The following is a 20,537-nucleotide window of genomic DNA, read 5'->3' on the forward strand; positions in this document are numbered from 1 at the left end:
AAAAAAAAAATGCAGCGATTAATTCAATTCTCTCGGTTTAATCGACTCTAGAGAGTCGGGATTTGTATTGGAAACGTTAAGAAACAAACGGTGAAAAAAAAAAAAAGAGGAAGGAACATGATAATAGTACAAAAATTACTACACTTATCTCCCGTTAGGAAAAAAGATTTCGAGTACAATTTATTTATTCGTCTTATCATGTATTGCCGCTCTCCGCGATTATAACTTACGCTTGAAGATCCACACTCGGAACGTGTCAGCGATATTGTCTACAAGCGAAAGAAGCAACACACTAATCTCCCTCTCCCTCGAGTCTCCCCCGAAACGCAGGGGGTGGGCCTCGTTGTTTCCTCCCCCCCTGATTCGACAAATGCGCATTCCCGAGGCCGGTATCGAGTAATTTCGCGAGCGTTTCGCAAATTACGTGTTCGCGTGCGAAAAGTACGCGGACAGATCGCGGCGACACTTGGAGGAGGAAGGGAGTGGAATCGCGAGGTGGAAGAAGAGGAAGGATGAGTAGAAGAAGAAGAAGAAGAAGAAGAGGATTCACATGGCGAGATAACCGAAGCAACGAAGACAACGCGTTCAGCCATACGATTATTAGGAGTCAGCTGAAGCTGTAGATAGAGCGAGGTCTTCTTTCGTCGTTTAAAATTAAAAAAAAAAAAAAAAGCTCGACTCGCACTCGACAACGTAGAACATAGGTGTTACTCTCCCTTGCCCGCCCCCCCCTCCCCCCTTGTCCAGTCCAGCTCACCCCTGTCCCTGTAATTCTCCCCTTTTGCGCCAATCGCGCCGAGATCACAGTAAGGTTTAACTCCAAAGAAAGATTGTACATTACTGTATTTACACGAGGGCGATCTAGGTACCTACTTTGTTAAATTGTACGACGAGGAGTCGGTGGAGAAGCGCGACGCGGCTCGAGAATCGATACCCGTCGGTGATCCTGGGACGACCATCGTGATCCTGGGGATGAATCTTCGTGACCTTACTACAGTAAATGAAACAGCAGAGATAGAGCGAGAGAAGTCCTTGCGCAGTGAATTTCTTAGACAGTTTTTAAGGGGTGTACAGCACAAGTCGTAGTATTCATCGACGATTTTTGTAAATTGCCAATTCACCAATTTCGCCACACGAATTACGAGATCTGGAAATCATGCGATGTCACTCGCGACCCTCATTGCCGACCTCTTGTCCTTTCTAGCGCGCTGCACTTTTCGAAATGCCGAGAGAACCGATTGACTTACAGTTTCGAGATAGAAGTTAATTGACACCTCGTTTCCGAATCGCGGAAGAAAGGGCATTTTCGGGGGAAAATCATATAATAGCCTACGGGTGTCGGTCTCGAGCGGCGCTGCCACGGACCGAGCACAAATAATAACTGCGTAGCCTTTTCGATTTCGCTTGTCCTTTGCTTTCTCTCGGAGAGGGAAATAAAACGCCCTTCGGACGCTTCGCCGGACGAACTACAAGAGGAGTGAAAGGGTTTTGTACGAATTTTGAGAATGAGAGAGAGAGAGAGAGAGAGAGAGAGAGAGAGAGAGAGATGAAGAACGAAAAGTAAAAGTGCGTGTGAGAGTGAGAGAGAGAGAGAGAGAGATTGTGCGACGCGAGATCATTAGGCCTATAGTGATCACTTAGGTCGAGAGAGATTTTAAATAATTATAAATAGATGTGAGTGCGTGATGTATGTACTCGAATTAACCCATCTCTATCGCACTGTTCTTTAACGACGGATCCCATGGCCAGTCCGGAGACAACTCTTTCTCAACGAAGATGTTCGAGTCACCGATTACTTTCGAAAGACGTACAATATTGGCAGTTGGAAAGTTGCCGATGAAGTTTTCTTTGATTGAGGAGAAAACCTGACTCTAGATCGGTCAGGGAATCCAATGCTAAAAAGCAACGTGGCGGACGTGGGACGGTCGGTGTGGATACATCATTTACTTGCATATATATATAAATATATATATATATATATACATATATTTATGCATATGTATACATAGCCGTGTAGGGAGCGAACGCGGTGAACCCTTTCTTAAATAGCTTCAGGTAGAAGAGAGTCGAGAGTTGCGAGAGAAGACTACTTGAAACGAACGAGCGAGCGAGCGAGAGAGAGAGAGAGAGAGAGAAAGAGCGGAGAGTATCTTTATTACATATTATACATATTATACATATATAAATGAACGAGTAAAAAATAGATATAAATATATACATACGTAAATATTATAAATATAATACGGGATCGGGCAATATTGTACTTGTTAAATTCATCGTTACTGTTTATCACACCGCCTATTGCGAGATTACGTACTTATTTTACGAGTATTATCCCTCTCATCCCCCTTTCTCCCGACCCCTCCCCACCCCCCTTTATCCCGACGATTAAGTCATATCGAATCTGCAGGTTTATGTGATACATTTTAAAACACCTACTCACACAAACGTACACACAAATAATGTATAGATTATAGGCAATTAGGTAGATAGATTACTAAGGATACGACGATTAAAGATAATTATAAAACTAACGGAGTGAAAAGGATGAGGTAAAAAAGTAAGAGTGCGTATGTGCGTTGCGAGAGTGAGAGTGAGAGAGAGAGAGAGAGAGAGAGAGAGAGAGAGAGAGAGAGAGAGAGAGAGAGAGCGAAAGAGAGATCTTACGCGAATGAGAGTAACGACGTGAGGGATGAAGAGCGCGTGAGAAGTGGAGGAAACCCGGAATTTAAGATAAAAATCATGCTCTTTGTAAAAGCGCAGAGTGTTTTGGGGCTGTCGAAAGTGCTTAGCCTCAGTATTGATCAAGCTGAAGGAACGAAAACGTTTGCTTTGAATATAATCTTACGGTTGAAGCAATTCCTAATATTTGAAATTATTTCATTGCAATGAAAATTTCTCGATGAATTTAGTCTCAAGGATAAGATGGAAGAATTTATTTTGCACCAGAATTAGTCCTAGAATTATTATTTAATCATTTTGGATCAAGTTCATTTCAGGATCGAGTCTTAAATAGCTCGTCGATTTATTAGTCGTTTTCGCTTTGGAATATCCAAGATATTCGCTTCGAGACACGTCAGGTAAAAATTGACGAGTCAATAATAACGCGGATGATTATCTGAAATTAGAACGAGACCTTCAGCCGGAGAGACGATCGACAGGTCCGGAGGTACTCTGTATACGAATACGGAAACAAATTCCATATCTCCTAAACGACAATTACGTACCTTGACATAACTAATCGCATCGACAGTTAATAACGTTAAAGGAGATCGAAAGAGCTTCAGCGGAACTGCCGGCAATGTGATATGCGGCCTCATTTGCGACTAGAGGCGTAAAATTTTTGGGAATCGATGCTGTGGCACGAGATCGAATCCAACTTTTACATCCGATCGGCGCCAGAATCTGCACGTTTCAATAATACGCTCTTATATTAACTAAGCAATATTTTTTTCTTTCTTAGTTAATACTTCAAAGTTTCATCGAGACTTTGAAGTATCTGGAAAAAAAAGAAAGAAAAATCTGTAGCACTTTCTCCTCTTCGATCTTTGATCTCGTAGACTTCATGAAATGATAACTGATTCGAAGTACTGATTTCGCGATCGAGCCGTCAGAACTCGTTCCATCGATTGATTCCCGCTTCGGAAATGTGCGTGGAGGTGCGAACCACCTCCTCGTGTACTTATACGAGTGCGAGAGACAAATGTACTTGGGACCACCGTGCAGACGTGCAAGGTGTGATGGAGGGCTTATCTTCGAGGCATTCGTGCAATTCGTACATACAGTAGAACGACGACGAATGTAAGGCTGACGAGGACGAGAATGAGGAGAATCGCGGCGCATGGGAAACGCATTTGTAAATTGTAAAGTTATTGATGTAAGCAGGGAAAAAGACGGGACACGAGACCAGCTTCTCTCTTTTTAGTACCGATTATAATGTCGCTAGATGTTATTTACGATACCGTCGTATTAAAAAAGGAAAAAAAAGTTTTACTCCTCGGCAGTATCATTATAACAAATGCCTGTGTATTTTACTTCTTGGCAAATAATAAACCATTTAAGTATTAAATACGTCGTACCCTTCGATTCCTTCGCTCGGTCTCTCGGGATCCATCGTCTTGTCTAAATCAAAAGAATGAGAAAAGACCTATCAACGCTCCAGATAAGAACTTTGAAATTCAATCACGTTATCGAAGAATTTTTACAGCGTGACGAGTCGTCTTCTCATAAGAATCCGCTTTCCGGTAACGATCTTATACTTGAATCTGTTAGAAGGTACGTGTATTCACAAAAACACATTTTATGCATCTGATATCTAATCTAATCTAAGTAAATATTACGTTGCTATTACGTAACAATAACGGAATTATTCCAAAGAGATTTTGCAAGAATCTTAGGATATAAAAAGGAAAATGAGGCAACGACAATAATGGAATATTTTTAATGTTATTTTCCGGTTATATCACTTACATTAGATTAACTCATTTATGGTAGATAATAAAAACGCAAGCGTTTCAATGCGTAAATTAAGGAAGATTTATTTTATAAATCTACAGACACAATAAATGTGTTATTATATAGCAATCATAATATAAAGAAAAATTGTAAATATTCTTGTGGAACGATTAATTGATTAACTTAATGTAATACTTGTATTAATCTTACATAATGCATTTGCTTTTCTTCTCTTACAATAAAGATTCGCATTTCGCCGAATAATAGAAACGATCTAACCAGAAAGTGCACTTCAAGAAAATATAGAAAATATACATCACAGTACTTAAATTAAACGCGTACACTTATAGGTTTTAAATAAAAATTTCACTTTAATGAAACGTATCTAATGAAATCTAATTGGAATCCAATTTCTCAATGTGCACCAGCTTGGAGACTCTGTCTATTAGATGTGTCAGGTAAGTCTTGTAATTTACAGATGCGACTGACGAACATACATGTTTTATTCTCATTTCATCCTAAAAAACGTAAAAATTATTAGAAAAAATAGTATTAAAAAATAATATGAAATAGCATTGAAAATAAGATTAACTTGGAATATGAATTATACAATAAAAGATAAAATGAACAATTATTGGTGAAAATTAGTAGAAAAAAATTGCAAAAGGAACTTTATTAATAATAAATTGTATTAATTACCTGGAAAACTTCGGATTTCGCCCTCAAAGTGAATATGAACTTCTTGAAGCTCGCCTCGCCGAATTTCTGCAAAAAGGCATCATTATCGTTCTCCTTCAATTCTCCCAACTCTTGTGCTGACATTCCCAATATTTTCTCAGCATCTTCACTAAAGGCTGTTATCCAGCGACTGCCTGTTGCATCCACTATATTCATCTGAAAATGTTATTATAATAATAAACCAAATCAGATATACTTATAAATATAATGAATTAAAAGGATGCGAAAATAATACATACACTTGCCAATAAGCGATAAATGAAATTTGGATAGTCCTTGTTACATTTCTCGCATCTAAAGACTCCAGTAGATTGATCGATTAACTGAAATTTCATTAACTCACATTGAAGCTTGGAAATATGAAATTTTTTTCCTGTAAATATATCGTATACTGTTTACCTTTTTCTTACAACTTTCTACGGGACACGCCTTATAGATAGCATTTTCCACGCGGATCATATTAATAGTCGCCACCACCGTAAACGAATCTGCAAGATTCATTTTCTCTCCCAATCGAGCTTCAGTCGCCTCTTCAAAAGTGTATAATGGCGCGTTGAAATCACCACCTCCACCTGTTTTAGACAATGATTTTATGTTCTCCGAATGGCCAACTGCAGTGTACCATCCGCGCAATCTGAAATATACATTGTAATACATGATATAAATGGTATGTTACTAACCTTATGTAATTATATATCTCCAAACAGAAATTAATAAAAAAAAAATTAACGTTCAAAATTACATAGATAAAAAATAAGGCCATTTATCTCTAGTACGAATAAATTTTAATTATAATTAAAAAGTTAAAAGTATTATCTTAATTAAGAGTCAGTTTGAATATACCTGTGTGCTTCAGGAAGATCAGGATCCTTTTCAAGTACAGAGGAATGTAAAAGAGACAAGTTCTTTCCACCATTAAATTCACCCACGCGCGCTCCTTTAATGGCTATGATCGGATTATTCGAACCATCAAAGTCTTCGGCTTGCTTACCCCATAATGTAACGCATACCTAACAGAAAATTCATTTATTTCTGCCCAAAACAACAAAATTTTAAAATCTGACGTGTCAATACATTACTCACCATCGTACCACTATCATCGACGATATTAATGTCTCTCTTTAAAAGTTCTCGGCCAGTAGTTCGCTGTGTAATTTGTTGTATATCGTTGAAAGTTGTAACGACACCCAATACATCTATTATGCGTGAACATATTATTAAATAATTTTCAAATTACATATAAATCTTTTTTTTTCTCATATAAAATTTAAAATTATTATTTATTATTGTATGTAATAAAACTTTAAAAGCAATTATAAGCTTTTATAAAGCTTTTTTACAAAGCAATTATTAATTGATACTTAAATAATTTTAGAAATAAGAACGAATAAAAACGAATAACAAAATGCAAAATAATATAATATTAACAATTGATAACATATATATATATATGTTAGCCTCAGAAAATTATTAAGGATAAATATAATAACGAAAAAATTATTTCATTGATGAAACTAATGTTTAAGATTTTATAAAACATTAACTGTCATAAGAATATTATATTACCTAATAAGTTATTTTTCTCTTTGCTTTCTATTTGACTTATGGGACAGAAGTCAAACTGTAATGTTGGAATATCATCGCTATTTTCGTGGCAAGGTATGATCTCCGTATCGCCAGTCATAGTCATCTCATAATCATTTTTCAATGTGCAAAATTGTTTGTTCGCTGCTTTCAGTGTGCACCGTGAGATATAATATACATTTCCAGTCTATATAAACAAAACGATTAATAGTTTTTAATCCATCGTAAACAAAATATGCATATCATTGCTAATTTTAGTGCAAAAAAAATATACCTCTATCATGTCGTAGAACTTTTCACACTGATCTCTAAATGCAGTACACCGAATTTCACCACTTTCATCAATCAGATCCATGGAGAAGAGCTTACCTTCTCCGCGGGAATTGCTCCATGTTTTGATCGGAGCTTTATTGGTCACACGAACCTTGATCACCCATCTAAACACATATTATCATTTTTTTTTCTTTAGTATTACACATGTATAAAGTGTATTTCGACATCTAGGAATATGTCTGTTTTCTATACTTGAATTAGTCTACATTTTTGAAATTTTAAATAAATAATATTTAATATTTGGCTAAGGAAAGAAAGTTTTAATGTAGAGTTGAACGCAAGAATAAAAAACAGATTTTCAGAATAAGAAACTGTTTCTCTCTTTCTCTCTCTCACTTGTTTTGGTAAGGGCTTAATGCTGCGATCGGCGTAGTATATATGTCAGAAGAACCTTGATAATTTGAAGTAGCATTTCTGGCTGAACCATCTATAAATAATAAAAATTTTATTACATACCAAAGTATCACAAATCCAAGTTGATTGATAATTTATTCTAAATACAGTTGACACACATCAACAATATTACTTACTTTGGTAATGTGCTGTTGTGGCCTTAGATGTACTTGTAGACGTAGACGTAGATGTAGATTCAGGTTCTGACTTGATTTCTATATTAGTCGGATTACCTATTTTGTGTCCAACTTGATCACCAGAAACCAACACTTCAATACCCAGTATCAACATAACGCGTCTAATAGAATAAAATTTGATGTTCGAATTATTTATAACTTATACTTAAATGCATAAATAAGAAGATGAAACAATACTTTTCTTTGCCGCTGTTGTTCACTGAACTCATGTGATAATTGGTTACTTTACAGATCGCATAATCATTCAAAATGTTCTCTGTAATCAGATTGTTCAGTTGAGTGGCCAACATCGTGAATGAGTTTAATTTCTGTCCATCGGATATCAGTAATCTGAATCGATCAGTAGCAGAACCATCTTTATTAACATTTCTCGGCAGTTTCTTGTAACCCTGCAAAATTACACATTATTTAAGACTCTGTTTCCTAAAAAACACTGCAAGATAGAATTCTTGTAATAGTTAGACCTGTGAAAGAGCTTAACTTTTTGTACATGCGACTGAGTCAATCATATCCCATACATTTATTTTCTTCGAAATATATGTATATGTAAAAATCAATTTTTTTTTTAATGACGAAAATTAACCCAGAATACAAATGACCCGTCACGTATAATAAAAGTTAATTTTTGACAATAAAAATGAGTTTAATATAACAGACACACATCATAACTCATAACACATGTCACATCAGAGTATGACAAACTTTAAATTTCAATCTATAATCCAAATAAAAGCGACAGAAGCAGCGTCACTTCCCTAACCTGGATGTTGCTGGCTATAAAAGTCATGCTTTCAAAATAAATCATTTCGATTCGCAAAGATATAACTGATCAGATTCTGTCGAATTATTTCTGCACTCACCAATATTTGGAGAACTGGGTTATCAACCTCTACGCCCCGCATGATTTTCTGAAACGATAAAATCTTAATGTTAAACAATACAACGCAATATACATAGAAACTTCGAAAGACTTACCTCCAATGCTCCTTCTGTTAAATTGTACATGATTGCTGTTTATTATTATCAGCACGGCCGAAAGAGTTATCAATTTGTTATCGAAACAGAGCAATTTCGCAAAAAAAGTTCCAAATCTTGACGATCATGCACAACAACGCCCGCCTTTCTACACCTTGTTTTACTACGTTCTACGATTTCCCGCCGAATGGATAACATTGGATGCATTCAGAACGACAACTGACTCACTAAGCGCTCAATGAGCTCTTTCATCTAACTAGCATATTCCATTAGATCCTAAAATATGAACCAATTATATAAAAGAACTCACTAAGCGCTCAGTGATTGGCTGTGTAAGTTGCGTTCAAGATATCAATCATGAAACTTTATCCCTAGGATGTGAAAAGTGGAAATTTTCTGCGTTAATTTCAATGGCAAAAATTTTCACTTTTTACTTTTCATCTTAAAAATAAAGTTTCATTGATACTCTGCGGAAATACATAAATACTCTTCGTATTTATGTATTTCCGCACTTCGAAATTTTACCATAAGACTAAAGGGATATAAAAAACCTGAAATATTATATATTAACGAAGGCAAAAAAATGTATAAAATGCCTTGTTGCGTTGCCGTAAACTGTATCAATAGATCAGAAAAAGGTATTCGATTATTTAAATTTCCTGCGGATAATATTCGTCGACAATGGATACAAAATCTTAACAGAGAATCTTGAACACCAACCAAGTAGTCATACTTTTGCGAAGTAAGTTTACGCGCTTAAATGATCGTAACCCGTCACAGCTCAGTGATGAAATGGGAACAGAGCAAGGAGTGGGAAAAGGAATAAGAATGGTGGACGCGAATACCTACATTTCTAGTACTCTAGTCGTACAACAAAAACTTACAAATGAAATAGCACCCTAAGGAGTGCTCATTTTCAGCGTGAAAACAGGTCACGGTAATCAAAATTGATGCTTGGTATTCGTCAATTTGGATCACGTGACCTATTTAACGCTCGAATCGAGCGTCGAGCGTCATCGTGAAAATGCAGCCTAATATAAACATGTGCGTCGCCGGAAGCTTTCTCTGCACTCTCTGCACTCTCTGCTTACTCTTCGTCTGCGCACCGGAAACCTGCACAAGAGATTGCCGTGACGCAATCATTTCCCTCGTGTCAGACGCTGTACTTGCCGTATTCCGTATTCATCACATATTATCGCGTAGTTTTCTGCCGTCAACTTTCCTCCAACATGAACGGCATCGTAAGGAGCGCGTTTCGCGCCACGGCACTCCGCGGTGTGCTGTCGTCCTCGTGCGGCAGCAACAGCAGCGGCCAACCTGCCAGGGCTCTGTGGAACGTGTGTGGTCGCCGGCAAATCGCCGAGATCACGCCTCTCATTTCCACGCCTGAACTGCATAATCTCCACGCTCACAGATGCTACAGCACGTCGAGCACCAAAGGTATCGACCCGACGACGAGAGGATCTTGTCGAGTAGATCACACGTTGGTCCATGACTGGAACCGCATGCACTTGTTGGTTTCCATGTTTGTCGAAAGAGATGTTCAACTCGGAAACGGAAATGTTACAAGCACCAATTGTGACTTGAAACATCCTCTTTTCTTTTCTCTTCTATTAAATAGCAATTCTTTAAGTTTTTTCAGGTCTGATGACTGTAGGCTGATGCAATTGAAAAATTTATTAGATATGTCTTGGATAAACTTCATAGTTTTCATCTTCTTCCTTTTTCTCTAATGTATAGTTTAATTTTAAAGAGTATAATACACAGTGCTATAAAGAACAGATATGAAGTCTTATAATTTATAAATATTAATTAGTTTTCTCTGTACAATACACAGATTTCGTATATCGTTTTTAAAGTTCTATTTAATTTTGCTTTCTGCACTGTACAATTTGATCTTAAGTATGACAATCTAAAATTATACCAACAAGCAAGATTTTTTTGTTTTGTATACAGAAATATGTAATTTTATATAATTCTGCTTGTTTATTTTACTAATTGTTTTTTTTTTTAATCAGCGGAGAAGGAATTAGTAGAATTTCTAGCTGAGGAAATAGTAGCTGAAAAGAAGGCACAAAAATTGAAGATGATACCAACAAAATTAGATGACTTTTCAGTATCCCTTAATGGTGCCGAAGTCAATCTTGAAAAGAAAGACGGCAATGATACGTAAGAAAATGTTGTTATATTGATATATGGATTTAAAGTGTTGATTTATGATGTATCTGACAATATTCTTTTTCAGTATCCATATTTCATTTAATGTGAACCATACAGTAGATACAGATTCTGAAACAGAAGTGAATCCTACTAGCGACAATGTAGACATTGGCGAAATGAAGAGCAAGCCAAACTTTACAATAGATATAGTGAGAGGCAATCAGACTCTAGGCTTTTCATGTTCTTTCAACAATCAAGCTGGTGCATCAGGTGCTGATGATAATTATAGTAAGTACATTTGCAATAAATAAGCGATTTGTTAAATTAGTTTATATTATTTATTTTTCAAATTTTAATTTTTAATTTGTATTATTAATTTTTTTTTGTAGATGACATATTTGGTATTGATGAAATCTCGCTGTATGAAGGCAACCATAATGAAAGGGTGTATTCCGTGGCTGGTGAAATCATCGATGGGGTAAGTATGATTTTCGAAGAAGCAAGGAATTATTATCCTGTCTCTATATCTGTAATTATTATTTTATGTAAAAATTAGTACAACTAAATAATTAAACAATATGATTGGAAACAAGACCGTCTATATAAATATTAAGACTTTAAATACAAAGCGCCTTCCCGGTCCGAGTGTTAAGATGTTGAACTACTATCTAATATACCTTCAATTAAATTGAATAATTAAATAATTAAATATATTTATTATTTTGACACATAGTACAAATATTAAAGACTTAAAAGCCCAAAATAAAAATAATGTAGACTTTAAATTTATCTCTCTACTTTGTAGACTATTGCTTTAATATATGCTTCAAAGTTTTAAGTCAAAAATTGAAGAAGTTAAAATACCATATCAATTTGATGCATAAAGATTAAATATATCTCCAAAGTGTTGAGTACAAAGCAGCTTATATCAAGGCTGCTTTGATTATTGATCTTTGGAAAATCATTAACGTTCTTATAAAATTAACTCATGATCTTTTTTGTCATGTGTTCGTTGAAATAAGAATGTGACATGTTTTATTCTAACTCTTTCATTGATATATTTCTTTAATTCTCTCTTCTCCAAATCTGAATACTTCTGTAACTAAGACATAAGATACATTCTACATAAAATAGATTGTTTTTTTTTATTACATATTAAATAAATCAGCTTAAATTAAATACTATTTATTTATTTTGCAGTATCTATACGATCTACTGATGAACTATCTTGAAGAGAAAGGTATCTCAAACGAATTTGCAGAGAAACTGATTGAGTTGAGCACATGCTATGAGCATACAGCCTATGTCAGCCTATTGGAGGGCTTATCAAAGTTCACATCCGGAAAGTAATTCTAGGAATTAATATTAAGATGCTAAGATTATCTGCGATTTACATAACAATGTAGTTCGTAAGAATTATTAATAAAATTATGTATTGACGCGTATTTTTATTGACTAATTTCCAAGACATTCAAACAAAATGGAATATTAAAGTCACAATGACTTCATTTTTGTTTTATTATATAAAAAGAAAATGTTCCCTGTTATGAATAAACTAAAACTATATTAAATTAGAACTAGAATTTTTATCTCCCAGATATTTTACCAGACTTTATAGTCATTAAGATGATTTCTTATACTTTTTACTTCCCTTTATCCCTACTTATTTTAATGTGCTACGCAGAATAAATTTGTATTACTTTTTTATCTTAAATATTTTAATTCTTACAATATATGATTTGTTATATTCTCGTTTCTTCTTTTTTTTTTTAAATTCAATTTTTTCATACATTTTTGTCACATTTATTTTCGCTTGTTCTTAAATCTCAAATAAGATATGTTCAACAATAAGAAAAGAAGATTCATGCAGATAAACGCAATCGCGCGAAGGAAAGGAACCGAAAAGAAAAGCAGGAAGACAAAAAGGAAGAGGGGGGGGTCAGCAGCAGTTCCGCGATTCGTCACTGATACGGATCGCAGGCAGTGGGATGGTAAGATGGACCAAAATGGAGGCAATTGGATGAAGAGACACTTGGGGAGGCTCGTGGACACGGCGATGGCGTAGGTAGTTGTCCGCCAAGTGTAAAGTCCTCGCGACCGTCGTCGCCCTCGCCTGAGTCCTCGTCCTGAGAATGTCGTGCCGTAACCCCGACAACCTCATGATGAACACGAGCGATGACGAGAGCTTCGACTACCTATTCAAAATCGTCCTAATCGGCGACTGCGGCACAGGCAAGACTTGCGTGGTGCAGCGCTTCAGGTCCGGAACATTTGTTGAGCGCCACGGCAACACCATCGGCGTCGACTTCACCATGAAGACCGTACTCATAGACGGCAAGAGGGTGAAGGTGCGCTGCATTCCAGACGTGCATTCGCGTCAAGTTTGAAGCATAACCTATATATGCTCCGATTGCATTAGCAACACAAACTTTTATATAGAATTTCTTCTCAGAAATCTGTAATTATCAGTACTCCGCAGTACTCTGTTTTTTTTTTTTTTTTTTATTACTAGGTTTATTATATAAGTTTGTTTTTTATTGTTGCTGGATTAAGATTTTCTTTATCTCTCTCGTTAAATTTCAAACATATATCTATTTTACTTTAAGTATATATTATATAGTTCAGTTATAAGAAAACAGACCTGATAAAATGAACAGATTAGTAATAAGTGTACATCATGACTCTGATTTCGATAGAAAGAGGAAAGGAAATATGAAAAAGAGTAGAGTTAAAAGATAGAAAAAAATGTGTAATTAATAAAAAATTATATAAATAAGACGTGTATAAACAGTGTTGTGTCGTCTGTGTCTGGATTATATAGTTTAATTTGAAATTGATTTCTTCTAATGAAACTCATTTATATGTTTAAATTACAAATTTCTACAATCTAAATTTCTACAATTTATACAATCTAAAAGAATAATATAATCTGTTTGAATTCATAGATTATAATTATTTTAATATAGATAGTGATTATTGATACTTAAAATCATAATAATTACTGGAGCTCGTATTCTGTTATTGACAGTTACAAATATGGGATACCGCAGGACAGGAAAGATTTCGAACAATAACACAGAGTTACTATAGATCTGCAAATGGGGTAATCGTAGGTACGTAACTAATTACGAATCCTTATATTTCACATTAGTATGCAATAAATTGTTTTTTATTAACATGTATTGTACAATTAATTTAAAGAATAATTTAAAAATTAGTTTAATAAAAAAATTAATCGGAATTTTATACTGTAGTTTTCTGTCAGGGCAATAGAATTGTTTTTTGTTGTGCGATTTCTATTATCTGAAAAATTATATTACTATGGCATTATTCTAATAAGCAATACTCGATTATTTTAGTTTACGATATTACGAAACGATCGACGTTTTTAAGTTTACAACGTTGGGTGGAAGAAGTCCGGAGGTATTCATCGTCGCATGTGTTATTGGTACTAGTTGGTATGATCATTTTATGTGTACACATTATAAAAATTATCATACTGTAATTATGTTGCATTGCATAATGACTTAATTTCCATGCATTTTTTGCTTTGCAGGTAATAAATGTGATTTGGAAGATTTACGCGAGGTGAAAAAAATAGAGGCTGAAGCCTTATGCCAATACCTGCCGGAAGTTTTGCACGTAGTGGAGACCTCAGCCAAAGATAATACAAATATAGATTCCATCTTTTTTTATCTGGCATCGGAACTTAAGGTAAACCCATTTTCTACATCGCGCATAAAATACTTAAATAATTTTAAAAAATTAACGCATTATTTATTTTTAGAGACGACATGATAATCGCCAGATTAGCGCGAGTGAGGAAGAAGTGGTGAAGCTCGGTGTTGGTCGAAATCTATCTTCTTGTTCCGGTTGTTCTTATAAAATATTCTAAATTCTTTGACATATCGTTCGATGCGCCGAATGAAATTTTCATGAGCTGAGTGTCCAGTGATAGATAAGATAAAAGGCAGTTGACGATTGTGATATCGCACGATTTCGTCTGCACTGTACATTTTAATGTTATTATTCTTGAAATAATAATTGAAAAATTAGAAATTAGTATGTGTCTCAACATACTAATTATATACTAAGAATATTGAAGGATTTTCCTAAAAAACATCGTATGAATCTTATCATCTTTTTAAAAATTTCACTGCCCTTTATCTTATTGCAGCCTGATACAAAATAGACTACACACGACCAGCGTAATTCTATCTATACAACAGAAAGATATTCAGGTGCCAAATTCAAGATATTATTTTTCTATTCGCGCGGATTGGAACAGTAGCTGTTATATCTAATTTCGGGAGACATGAATCTCGCAATAAAGATCTAACTTTTAGAGTAAAAGATAGATCATTTCTACAAAAACTCGCTGTTCCGGGAAGAGTACATATGTATATTTTTATATGCGATTTAACAAAAACGTACAAATATACACTTGCGCACATGACAATTTTACTCAATATTGCGAGCTGAAGAGATCTTAGAGTATCTAGTGCCTTAAAACATTACATTTTCGCTAAACTCACAGATATTCGCGAAGTATAATCGAGACGTTTGTAGGAGATTTAAATTGCGAGTAACTTAATGTGTTTTTTTTTTATTTATTTTATTTATTTGCACGCGTGCGAACGTTGTTACGGCGAATGTGAAGTTTGGCCTCCCAATCGCCGAGCATTGATTAGAAGCTGTAAATACTAATCCACAGTCGCATTCTCATTGTGCATTTTGCGCTAAACGATCGTCTAATACTTGCGATCTTTGTTAAATTAAATAATTCGGATCTAATTCAAATATAATTTATATAATAATTCAAATTTGCATTTGACGTTGAAGGGCAATGGGAATGCGAGCAGGTGTGTAGAGAATGCGTTTCGTTTAAACAAACGCTATTGTTATTTGTGAACAAATATAACGAATTTCTATTATTGCTTATGTAATAAATCGTAATATATTTTTTTGATACTTGTTGCGTATTCTCTCAAAATACTCGTTGCGAATGCAAATTATGTTTTTGATAAGATAAAATACTAAAACCTCATAGTAAGATACGTAAAACCTTAGAGAATATATCCAAGTAAAGTGTTCTTTCACGAATTTAGATTACTAGAGTATGATTGCATCTTTTAAAAAATATAGATATATATTTTAACATAAATAAACGAAGAAGACAATATTCGGTCGAAGCGAAAATCAAAGTGAATAAAAAATTTTATGAGATAAGACAAAAGAATGTACGTATCCGTTTTTAAAAAATTCCGTCGTTAATAAATATATGTAATTAGATATGAAACTGTCTGAACTGTGTGCAAAGAAAGGATATTGTACGAAACATAATTTTATATTAAAGCTTAAAATATTACAATTATGCGCCAAAATAATATACAAAATATTGTCTCGCCAGACTGATCAAGTGTTTCAAAATTGCGTACACAAGAGTTTAGAAGCTTGTTATAAAATAAATTTTATTTGTAGTCTATTGAGAATAAAATTTGATATTTTGTCTCCTTTTCGTTGTATAAAAACTTATGAAATTTTTCAAATACTTGATTAATTTTGCGAGTAATTGTACCATACGAGAAGTAATTGAAAATATTTATTAGACTATATGTATATGTAGAGACAGTTAGAAAATATATTTTTCTTTAAAATACATGATGTTTAGTATATTGGTTTTGTTAGTTAACATGGAAAAGTAATTGAAAATATTTATTATACTATATGTATATGTAAAAACAGTTAAAAAATATATTTTTCTTTAAAATACATGATGTTTAGTATATTGGTTTTGTTAATTAACATGAATTTATTACATTTGAGAGATGCATTTGAGACATAAGAAGTAATTGCTTTAGCTTTGCTAATATATGTAAATGTATATTGATTCCAAAGATACTTAGTCTACATTATAAATTGTAATTCGATAATTGTTGGAATATAATGTTTATAGAGACAATATATAGAAACTAATTTTTTAATGAAAACATTTTTTGCGATAAAGTCAATTTAATTATATAAATATTTATTCATGCCAACATCATTATTCGATTTATGTGGAATTGTATGTACGAAAGTTAGTCAGATAATTGTTAATTTTAATGTGAATTAGCATGTAAATGTATATGAATAGCATATACATGCATTAATATTAAAAGATCATAAAATGCTAGCTAATATTCACTCGTTTTTATTGCATCAAAATAATATTATAGATTTAACAACTATATTAAGCAAGATGAAGCGAGGTAGAGAAGACAGTTCTAGTTGACAACAACATAATTCAGATATACATTACTGACGTTTGAAACTGACCATAAATTCACAAAGATTAATTTGAAATTAAATCTTAAATATCACAAATGTTTTGTTGCTTGTACGTTAATTTCATCGCATATTGAAAGATTTGAACAAGTAGCATAAATGTATAAACATTTTTTTTTTATTCTTGTATAAAAATCTTACGTAAGGCACTTTATAATGTTATAACTTTACAATGTTTTTATTAATTGTATATAAGTAGGTCTGTTCACGTGGCTTAAAATTCTAAAAATAATTTTTGATTTCAAATAAGATATACATATTTGGATATTGAAGAAAGAAAGGGCGAAGATTCTGAATGCAAAAAATGTCAGCAACGCGAACAGATCTATGTATCGTTGTTGTTACATAAATACAAAGCTACGAACAATAATAGTTAAAATTCCGGTGAATCGTAGACATATTTGAAAACATTTTTTAATTGACAATGTAAGGAGAAAATGTTGCAAAATAGTTATGTTTCATTTTACAAATCAACAAAGAAGCTATAATAAAGTTCGACCTAAATATCTTTTCTATCAAAATATTTTCTGTTAAAATCACGTAAGTGCCTGAGATTCTTACCTATACTTGATAGATACTACGTGATGTATTATAATATACATATATAAAAATTCTTTGCTAATTATATTTCTTAAAGAATTATATAATTATAAATTGCTATTATTATTGTTTCAAAATCGTATTAAAGAATAAATTTGTAATAAATATTAATGCGATAAGAAATAATATATTAACGTATATCGAGACAAAAAAAATGATCAAAAAAGATTTGATTTCTTAATACGAAGACGCTTCATTCAACGATAAATAATCATAATATCAATAAAGTATATTACCAATATAACTATATATAATTGTAAATAAAAATTTATAATCAAGCAAAACCACGAACCTTTAATTTTACACACACATGTATATATAATCTTTGTAGAATAAAATTGACTATAAACAATCCTAAACCTTGAAATCTAACACATTGATCTCATACTCTCTTGTAAGTCCTCCTGTACTGTTCATCCACCTGCGTTAAATAATATGTGCCCGGAAACATGTCGTCTATACTGCTCTGTGGAGTGAATGGCACAACATGACAATTTCGTTCTCTTGACGCCAGAACTTCGGTGTAGTCCTTCGGGGAAACACAGTGACGTCCTTCTAATTGCGACTTGACGTAGGAAAGAGCGCTGATGATTTTCGACAAGCCAGAACCTTCACGCGTGTCCCTTGCTATCGTCAACGAATACAGGCTGGAGCAGAGGCCTGAGCCGTAAGAAAATATGCCAACCTTGTTGCCTGCCAATTCACTTATTGGCTTTGATATAAGTAATGATACTAAACCGGAGTACACCGATGGTGTGTACATATTTCCAACTTGATTCGCTATCAGCAAGCTGGGCTGAGTCTTTTGCTCAAAGTCCGCTTTGCTCAGCTGCATGAACATCTTCTCGATGTCCTGACTGAAATAAGTGTCCTCGAGCTTGGCAGCGTGGAATTTTACTGCGTCCTTATAACTGTCGGGAATCTGACTCTCCGGCGTGTTCAGGAAATCGATAAAGGCCAGCCTGGCGAATGATTTCTGTACGAGTTTACAGTATGGTGAATGGAAGAGCATCGCGTTGAAGTTGGTCAAAGTGACGGGGTTCTCACCGGGGCTTTTCCTCTTGACTTTTTCGCGATACAACTGATAACAGTTGTCCAGAGCGCTAAGGTAGCACCGGATCGACAGCTTGCCGTCCACCGTGGGATACTCGGAGCGCATGTTCGGCTTGTAAAAGTCATAAGCATGCCTCATACAGGACGCTCGGAGACCACGGTCGAATACGAGTGGTGCATCCGGACCTACCAGGATGGCTATCGCGCCCGCGCCACCCGTAGGCCTGGCGTTACCTATCGAATACACCGCGTTGTCGGCTGCAACGACCAGGGCGAATCTGCCGTCCCAGGCGCTGCTCTCCACCCACGCGACGGCGTTGAAGAGCGCGGCGGTGCCGCCGTAGCAGGCATTGCTGGTGTCCGCGCCCTCGATGTCGGTGCAACCGTGCGGCTCGAACAGTTGCATCAACACGGTTTTCACCGACTTACTCTTGTCGATGATGGTCTCGGTGCCCACCTCCAATCGGCCGACGTCCCGCGGCTTGATTTCGTAACGTTCCAGCAGCCGAGAGGTAACGGTGAGGCACAACGAGTTGATGTCCTCACGATCGTTACAGAAACCCATTCGCGACTGGCCCAGGCCGATCGTGTACTTGCCCGCCGACACGCCGTCGTACGCCTCCAGTTCCGTCTGCTCCACGTACTGCGCCGGGAAGTAGACCTCTAAAGCCCGGATGCCAACGTCCCTCGGCCACATCTCGATCGAGTCGTGCGATGTTCTTGGAAATGATACTCCTCCTCTCTTAGGATCTATATAGTCAGCTTGTCAACGCTCGAGTCTGTTAATTGATTGATTCTGATTAATCACTGTGTTATTCTCTCTCGCAAGTGATACGCAAGTACCTGACCTTATTGAACTTACCGCAATACAGCAGCCGCGTAGCCCCACGCGACGTGCTTTCGCGATGTCTGGAGTAATCGTGCTCAAGTAAAAATCCTCCGTCTAGCATTCGCTGATAATGACAATGACAAGTCGTTATGAATCGAGGCAACATACACATACACACACACACACACATGCGTATACGTACAACCGCTCGCTCGCTCGTCTTCGCCGAAATTCAGGTTAGAAGTGAAACTCCGCTCGGCTCGGTGAAAATCCCGGTCGTCGCTTTCAATTGCGTGCTTCGGAGCCTTCGCGCGTCGCACCTTCGTTTCGTTAGTAAGTCGGCCGGTCGGCGGCTCATTCGCTCGCTCACTTCCTCGAACTCGGCCTCCGCGCCTCACGTGCTTTCCACGCTGTTGACGAAGACACTCACGCGCGACCTGGCTCTCGCGAAAGTCGCGAGCAAATGTGGCGCTCAGCTGCTCACGCGCGACGTATAACAATTGTACAGCCGGCACCGCCACCGGCCGCCGAACTCGGACAGCTCGGACTTCGATGGTGGGAGAGAACAAAGGTTCTCTCGTCGCTGACCGAGAGTCGGACAGAGTCGGATTAGAACTCATGCCTGCTCATGCCATTTTTAATGAAATCTTTCCTGCCCTTAAAGTGACTTTACACGGTCAATAATATAATACTTTCAGTGGGAGCTTTCCAACAAGAGACAAAGGCGGTGGTCAAAGTCTCGCTACAAATGGTTTGATGGATTAGAAGAAAGAATTTTACAAACTAATCAATTAAAAAATCCTTCAAAACGTTTGTAGCATCGCGTTGACCGTAATAGTTATATAAATAATTATCCCAGATAACACAATGAATTATTATGTCCTTGTTGTTCT

At 35.6% G+C, this 20,537-nt stretch overlaps 4 protein-coding genes and 1 long non-coding RNA gene across 5 annotated transcripts; 3 read left to right on the plus strand and 2 right to left on the minus strand.

The window, feature by feature from the left end:
* The first annotated feature begins 2,182 nt into the window (after positions 1-2,182).
* On the plus strand, positions 2,183-3,441 carry LOC108748997. Its single transcript, XR_001939335.1, has 2 exons — positions 2,183-2,593; positions 2,627-3,441. It is a non-coding gene; the product is annotated as an uncharacterized LOC108748997 (long non-coding RNA).
* Positions 3,442-4,629: 1,188 nt separating this feature from the next.
* Positions 4,630-8,883, minus strand: LOC108748867 (replication protein A 70 kDa DNA-binding subunit). The gene is made up of 13 exons (XM_018487249.1): positions 8,676-8,883; positions 8,561-8,608; positions 7,878-8,089; positions 7,641-7,801; positions 7,447-7,537; positions 7,052-7,214; positions 6,760-6,964; positions 6,277-6,389; positions 6,037-6,203; positions 5,593-5,827; positions 5,433-5,516; positions 5,155-5,349; positions 4,630-4,973 (listed from the first exon to the last, which is right to left on the minus strand). Exons 1-13 carry the CDS (start codon positions 8,703-8,705, stop codon positions 4,851-4,853), a joined length of 1,827 nt encoding a protein of 608 aa, XP_018342751.1. The 5' UTR covers positions 8,706-8,883; the 3' UTR covers positions 4,630-4,850.
* Positions 8,884-9,767: 884 nt separating this feature from the next.
* LOC108748883 (complement component 1 Q subcomponent-binding protein, mitochondrial) lies at positions 9,768-12,333 on the plus strand. The gene is made up of 5 exons (XM_018487285.1): positions 9,768-10,115; positions 10,694-10,844; positions 10,921-11,123; positions 11,225-11,313; positions 12,036-12,333. Exons 1-5 carry the CDS (start codon positions 9,905-9,907, stop codon positions 12,183-12,185), a joined length of 804 nt encoding a protein of 267 aa, XP_018342787.1. The 5' UTR covers positions 9,768-9,904; the 3' UTR covers positions 12,186-12,333.
* Positions 12,334-12,673: 340 nt separating this feature from the next.
* On the plus strand, positions 12,674-16,400 carry LOC108748866 (ras-related protein Rab-43). Its single transcript, XM_018487248.1, has 5 exons — positions 12,674-13,183; positions 13,864-13,948; positions 14,195-14,293; positions 14,392-14,549; positions 14,623-16,400. The coding sequence occupies exons 1-5, from the start codon at positions 12,968-12,970 to the stop codon at positions 14,728-14,730; spliced, it is 666 nt and encodes a 221-aa protein (XP_018342750.1). The 5' UTR covers positions 12,674-12,967; the 3' UTR covers positions 14,731-16,400.
* Positions 16,401-18,071: 1,671 nt separating this feature from the next.
* LOC108748863 (hydroxymethylglutaryl-CoA synthase 1) lies at positions 18,072-20,103 on the minus strand. Its single transcript, XM_018487243.1, has 3 exons — positions 19,847-20,103; positions 19,678-19,768; positions 18,072-19,594 (listed from the first exon to the last, which is right to left on the minus strand). The coding sequence occupies exon 3, from the start codon at positions 19,510-19,512 to the stop codon at positions 18,145-18,147; it is 1,368 nt and encodes a 455-aa protein (XP_018342745.1). The 5' UTR covers positions 19,513-19,594; positions 19,678-19,768; positions 19,847-20,103; the 3' UTR covers positions 18,072-18,144.
* Positions 20,104-20,537: the final 434 nt, after the last annotated feature.

Source organism: Trachymyrmex septentrionalis, unplaced genomic scaffold, assembly GCF_001594115.1.
Source record: "Trachymyrmex septentrionalis isolate Tsep2-gDNA-1 unplaced genomic scaffold, Tsep1.0 scaffold25, whole genome shotgun sequence".
NCBI lineage: Eukaryota > Metazoa > Arthropoda > Insecta > Hymenoptera > Formicidae > Trachymyrmex > Trachymyrmex septentrionalis.

Bases quoted from the DNA above. Each gene is read 5' to 3' on its own strand.
- LOC108748863 (XM_018487243.1), bottom strand. From the start codon at position 19,512: ATGTGGCCGAGGGACGTTGGCATCCGGGCTTTAGAGGTCTACTTCCCG.
- LOC108748866 (XM_018487248.1), top strand. From the start codon at position 12,968: ATGTCGTGCCGTAACCCCGACAACCTCATGATGAACACGAGCGATGAC. The intron at 14,294-14,391 runs GTATGATCATTT...TTTGCTTTGCAG, and splicing joins TGTGTTATTGGTACTAGTTG to GTAATAAATGTGATTTGGAA. The intron at 14,550-14,622 runs GTAAACCCATTT...ATTTATTTTTAG, and splicing joins ATCTGGCATCGGAACTTAAG to AGACGACATGATAATCGCCA.
- LOC108748883 (XM_018487285.1), top strand. From the start codon at position 9,905: ATGAACGGCATCGTAAGGAGCGCGTTTCGCGCCACGGCACTCCGCGGT. The intron at 10,845-10,920 runs GTAAGAAAATGT...ATTCTTTTTCAG, and splicing joins AAGAAAGACGGCAATGATAC to TATCCATATTTCATTTAATG. The intron at 11,124-11,224 runs GTAAGTACATTT...TTTTTTTTGTAG, and splicing joins AGGTGCTGATGATAATTATA to ATGACATATTTGGTATTGAT.
- LOC108748867 (XM_018487249.1), bottom strand. From the start codon at position 8,705: ATGTACAATTTAACAGAAGGAGCATTGGAG. The intron at 7,802-7,877 runs GTATTGTTTCAT...TTATTCTATTAG, and splicing joins AACAACAGCGGCAAAGAAAA to ACGCGTTATGTTGATACTGG. The intron at 4,974-5,154 runs GTAATTAATACA...TACGTTTTTTAG, and splicing joins CGAAATCCGAAGTTTTCCAG to GATGAAATGAGAATAAAACA.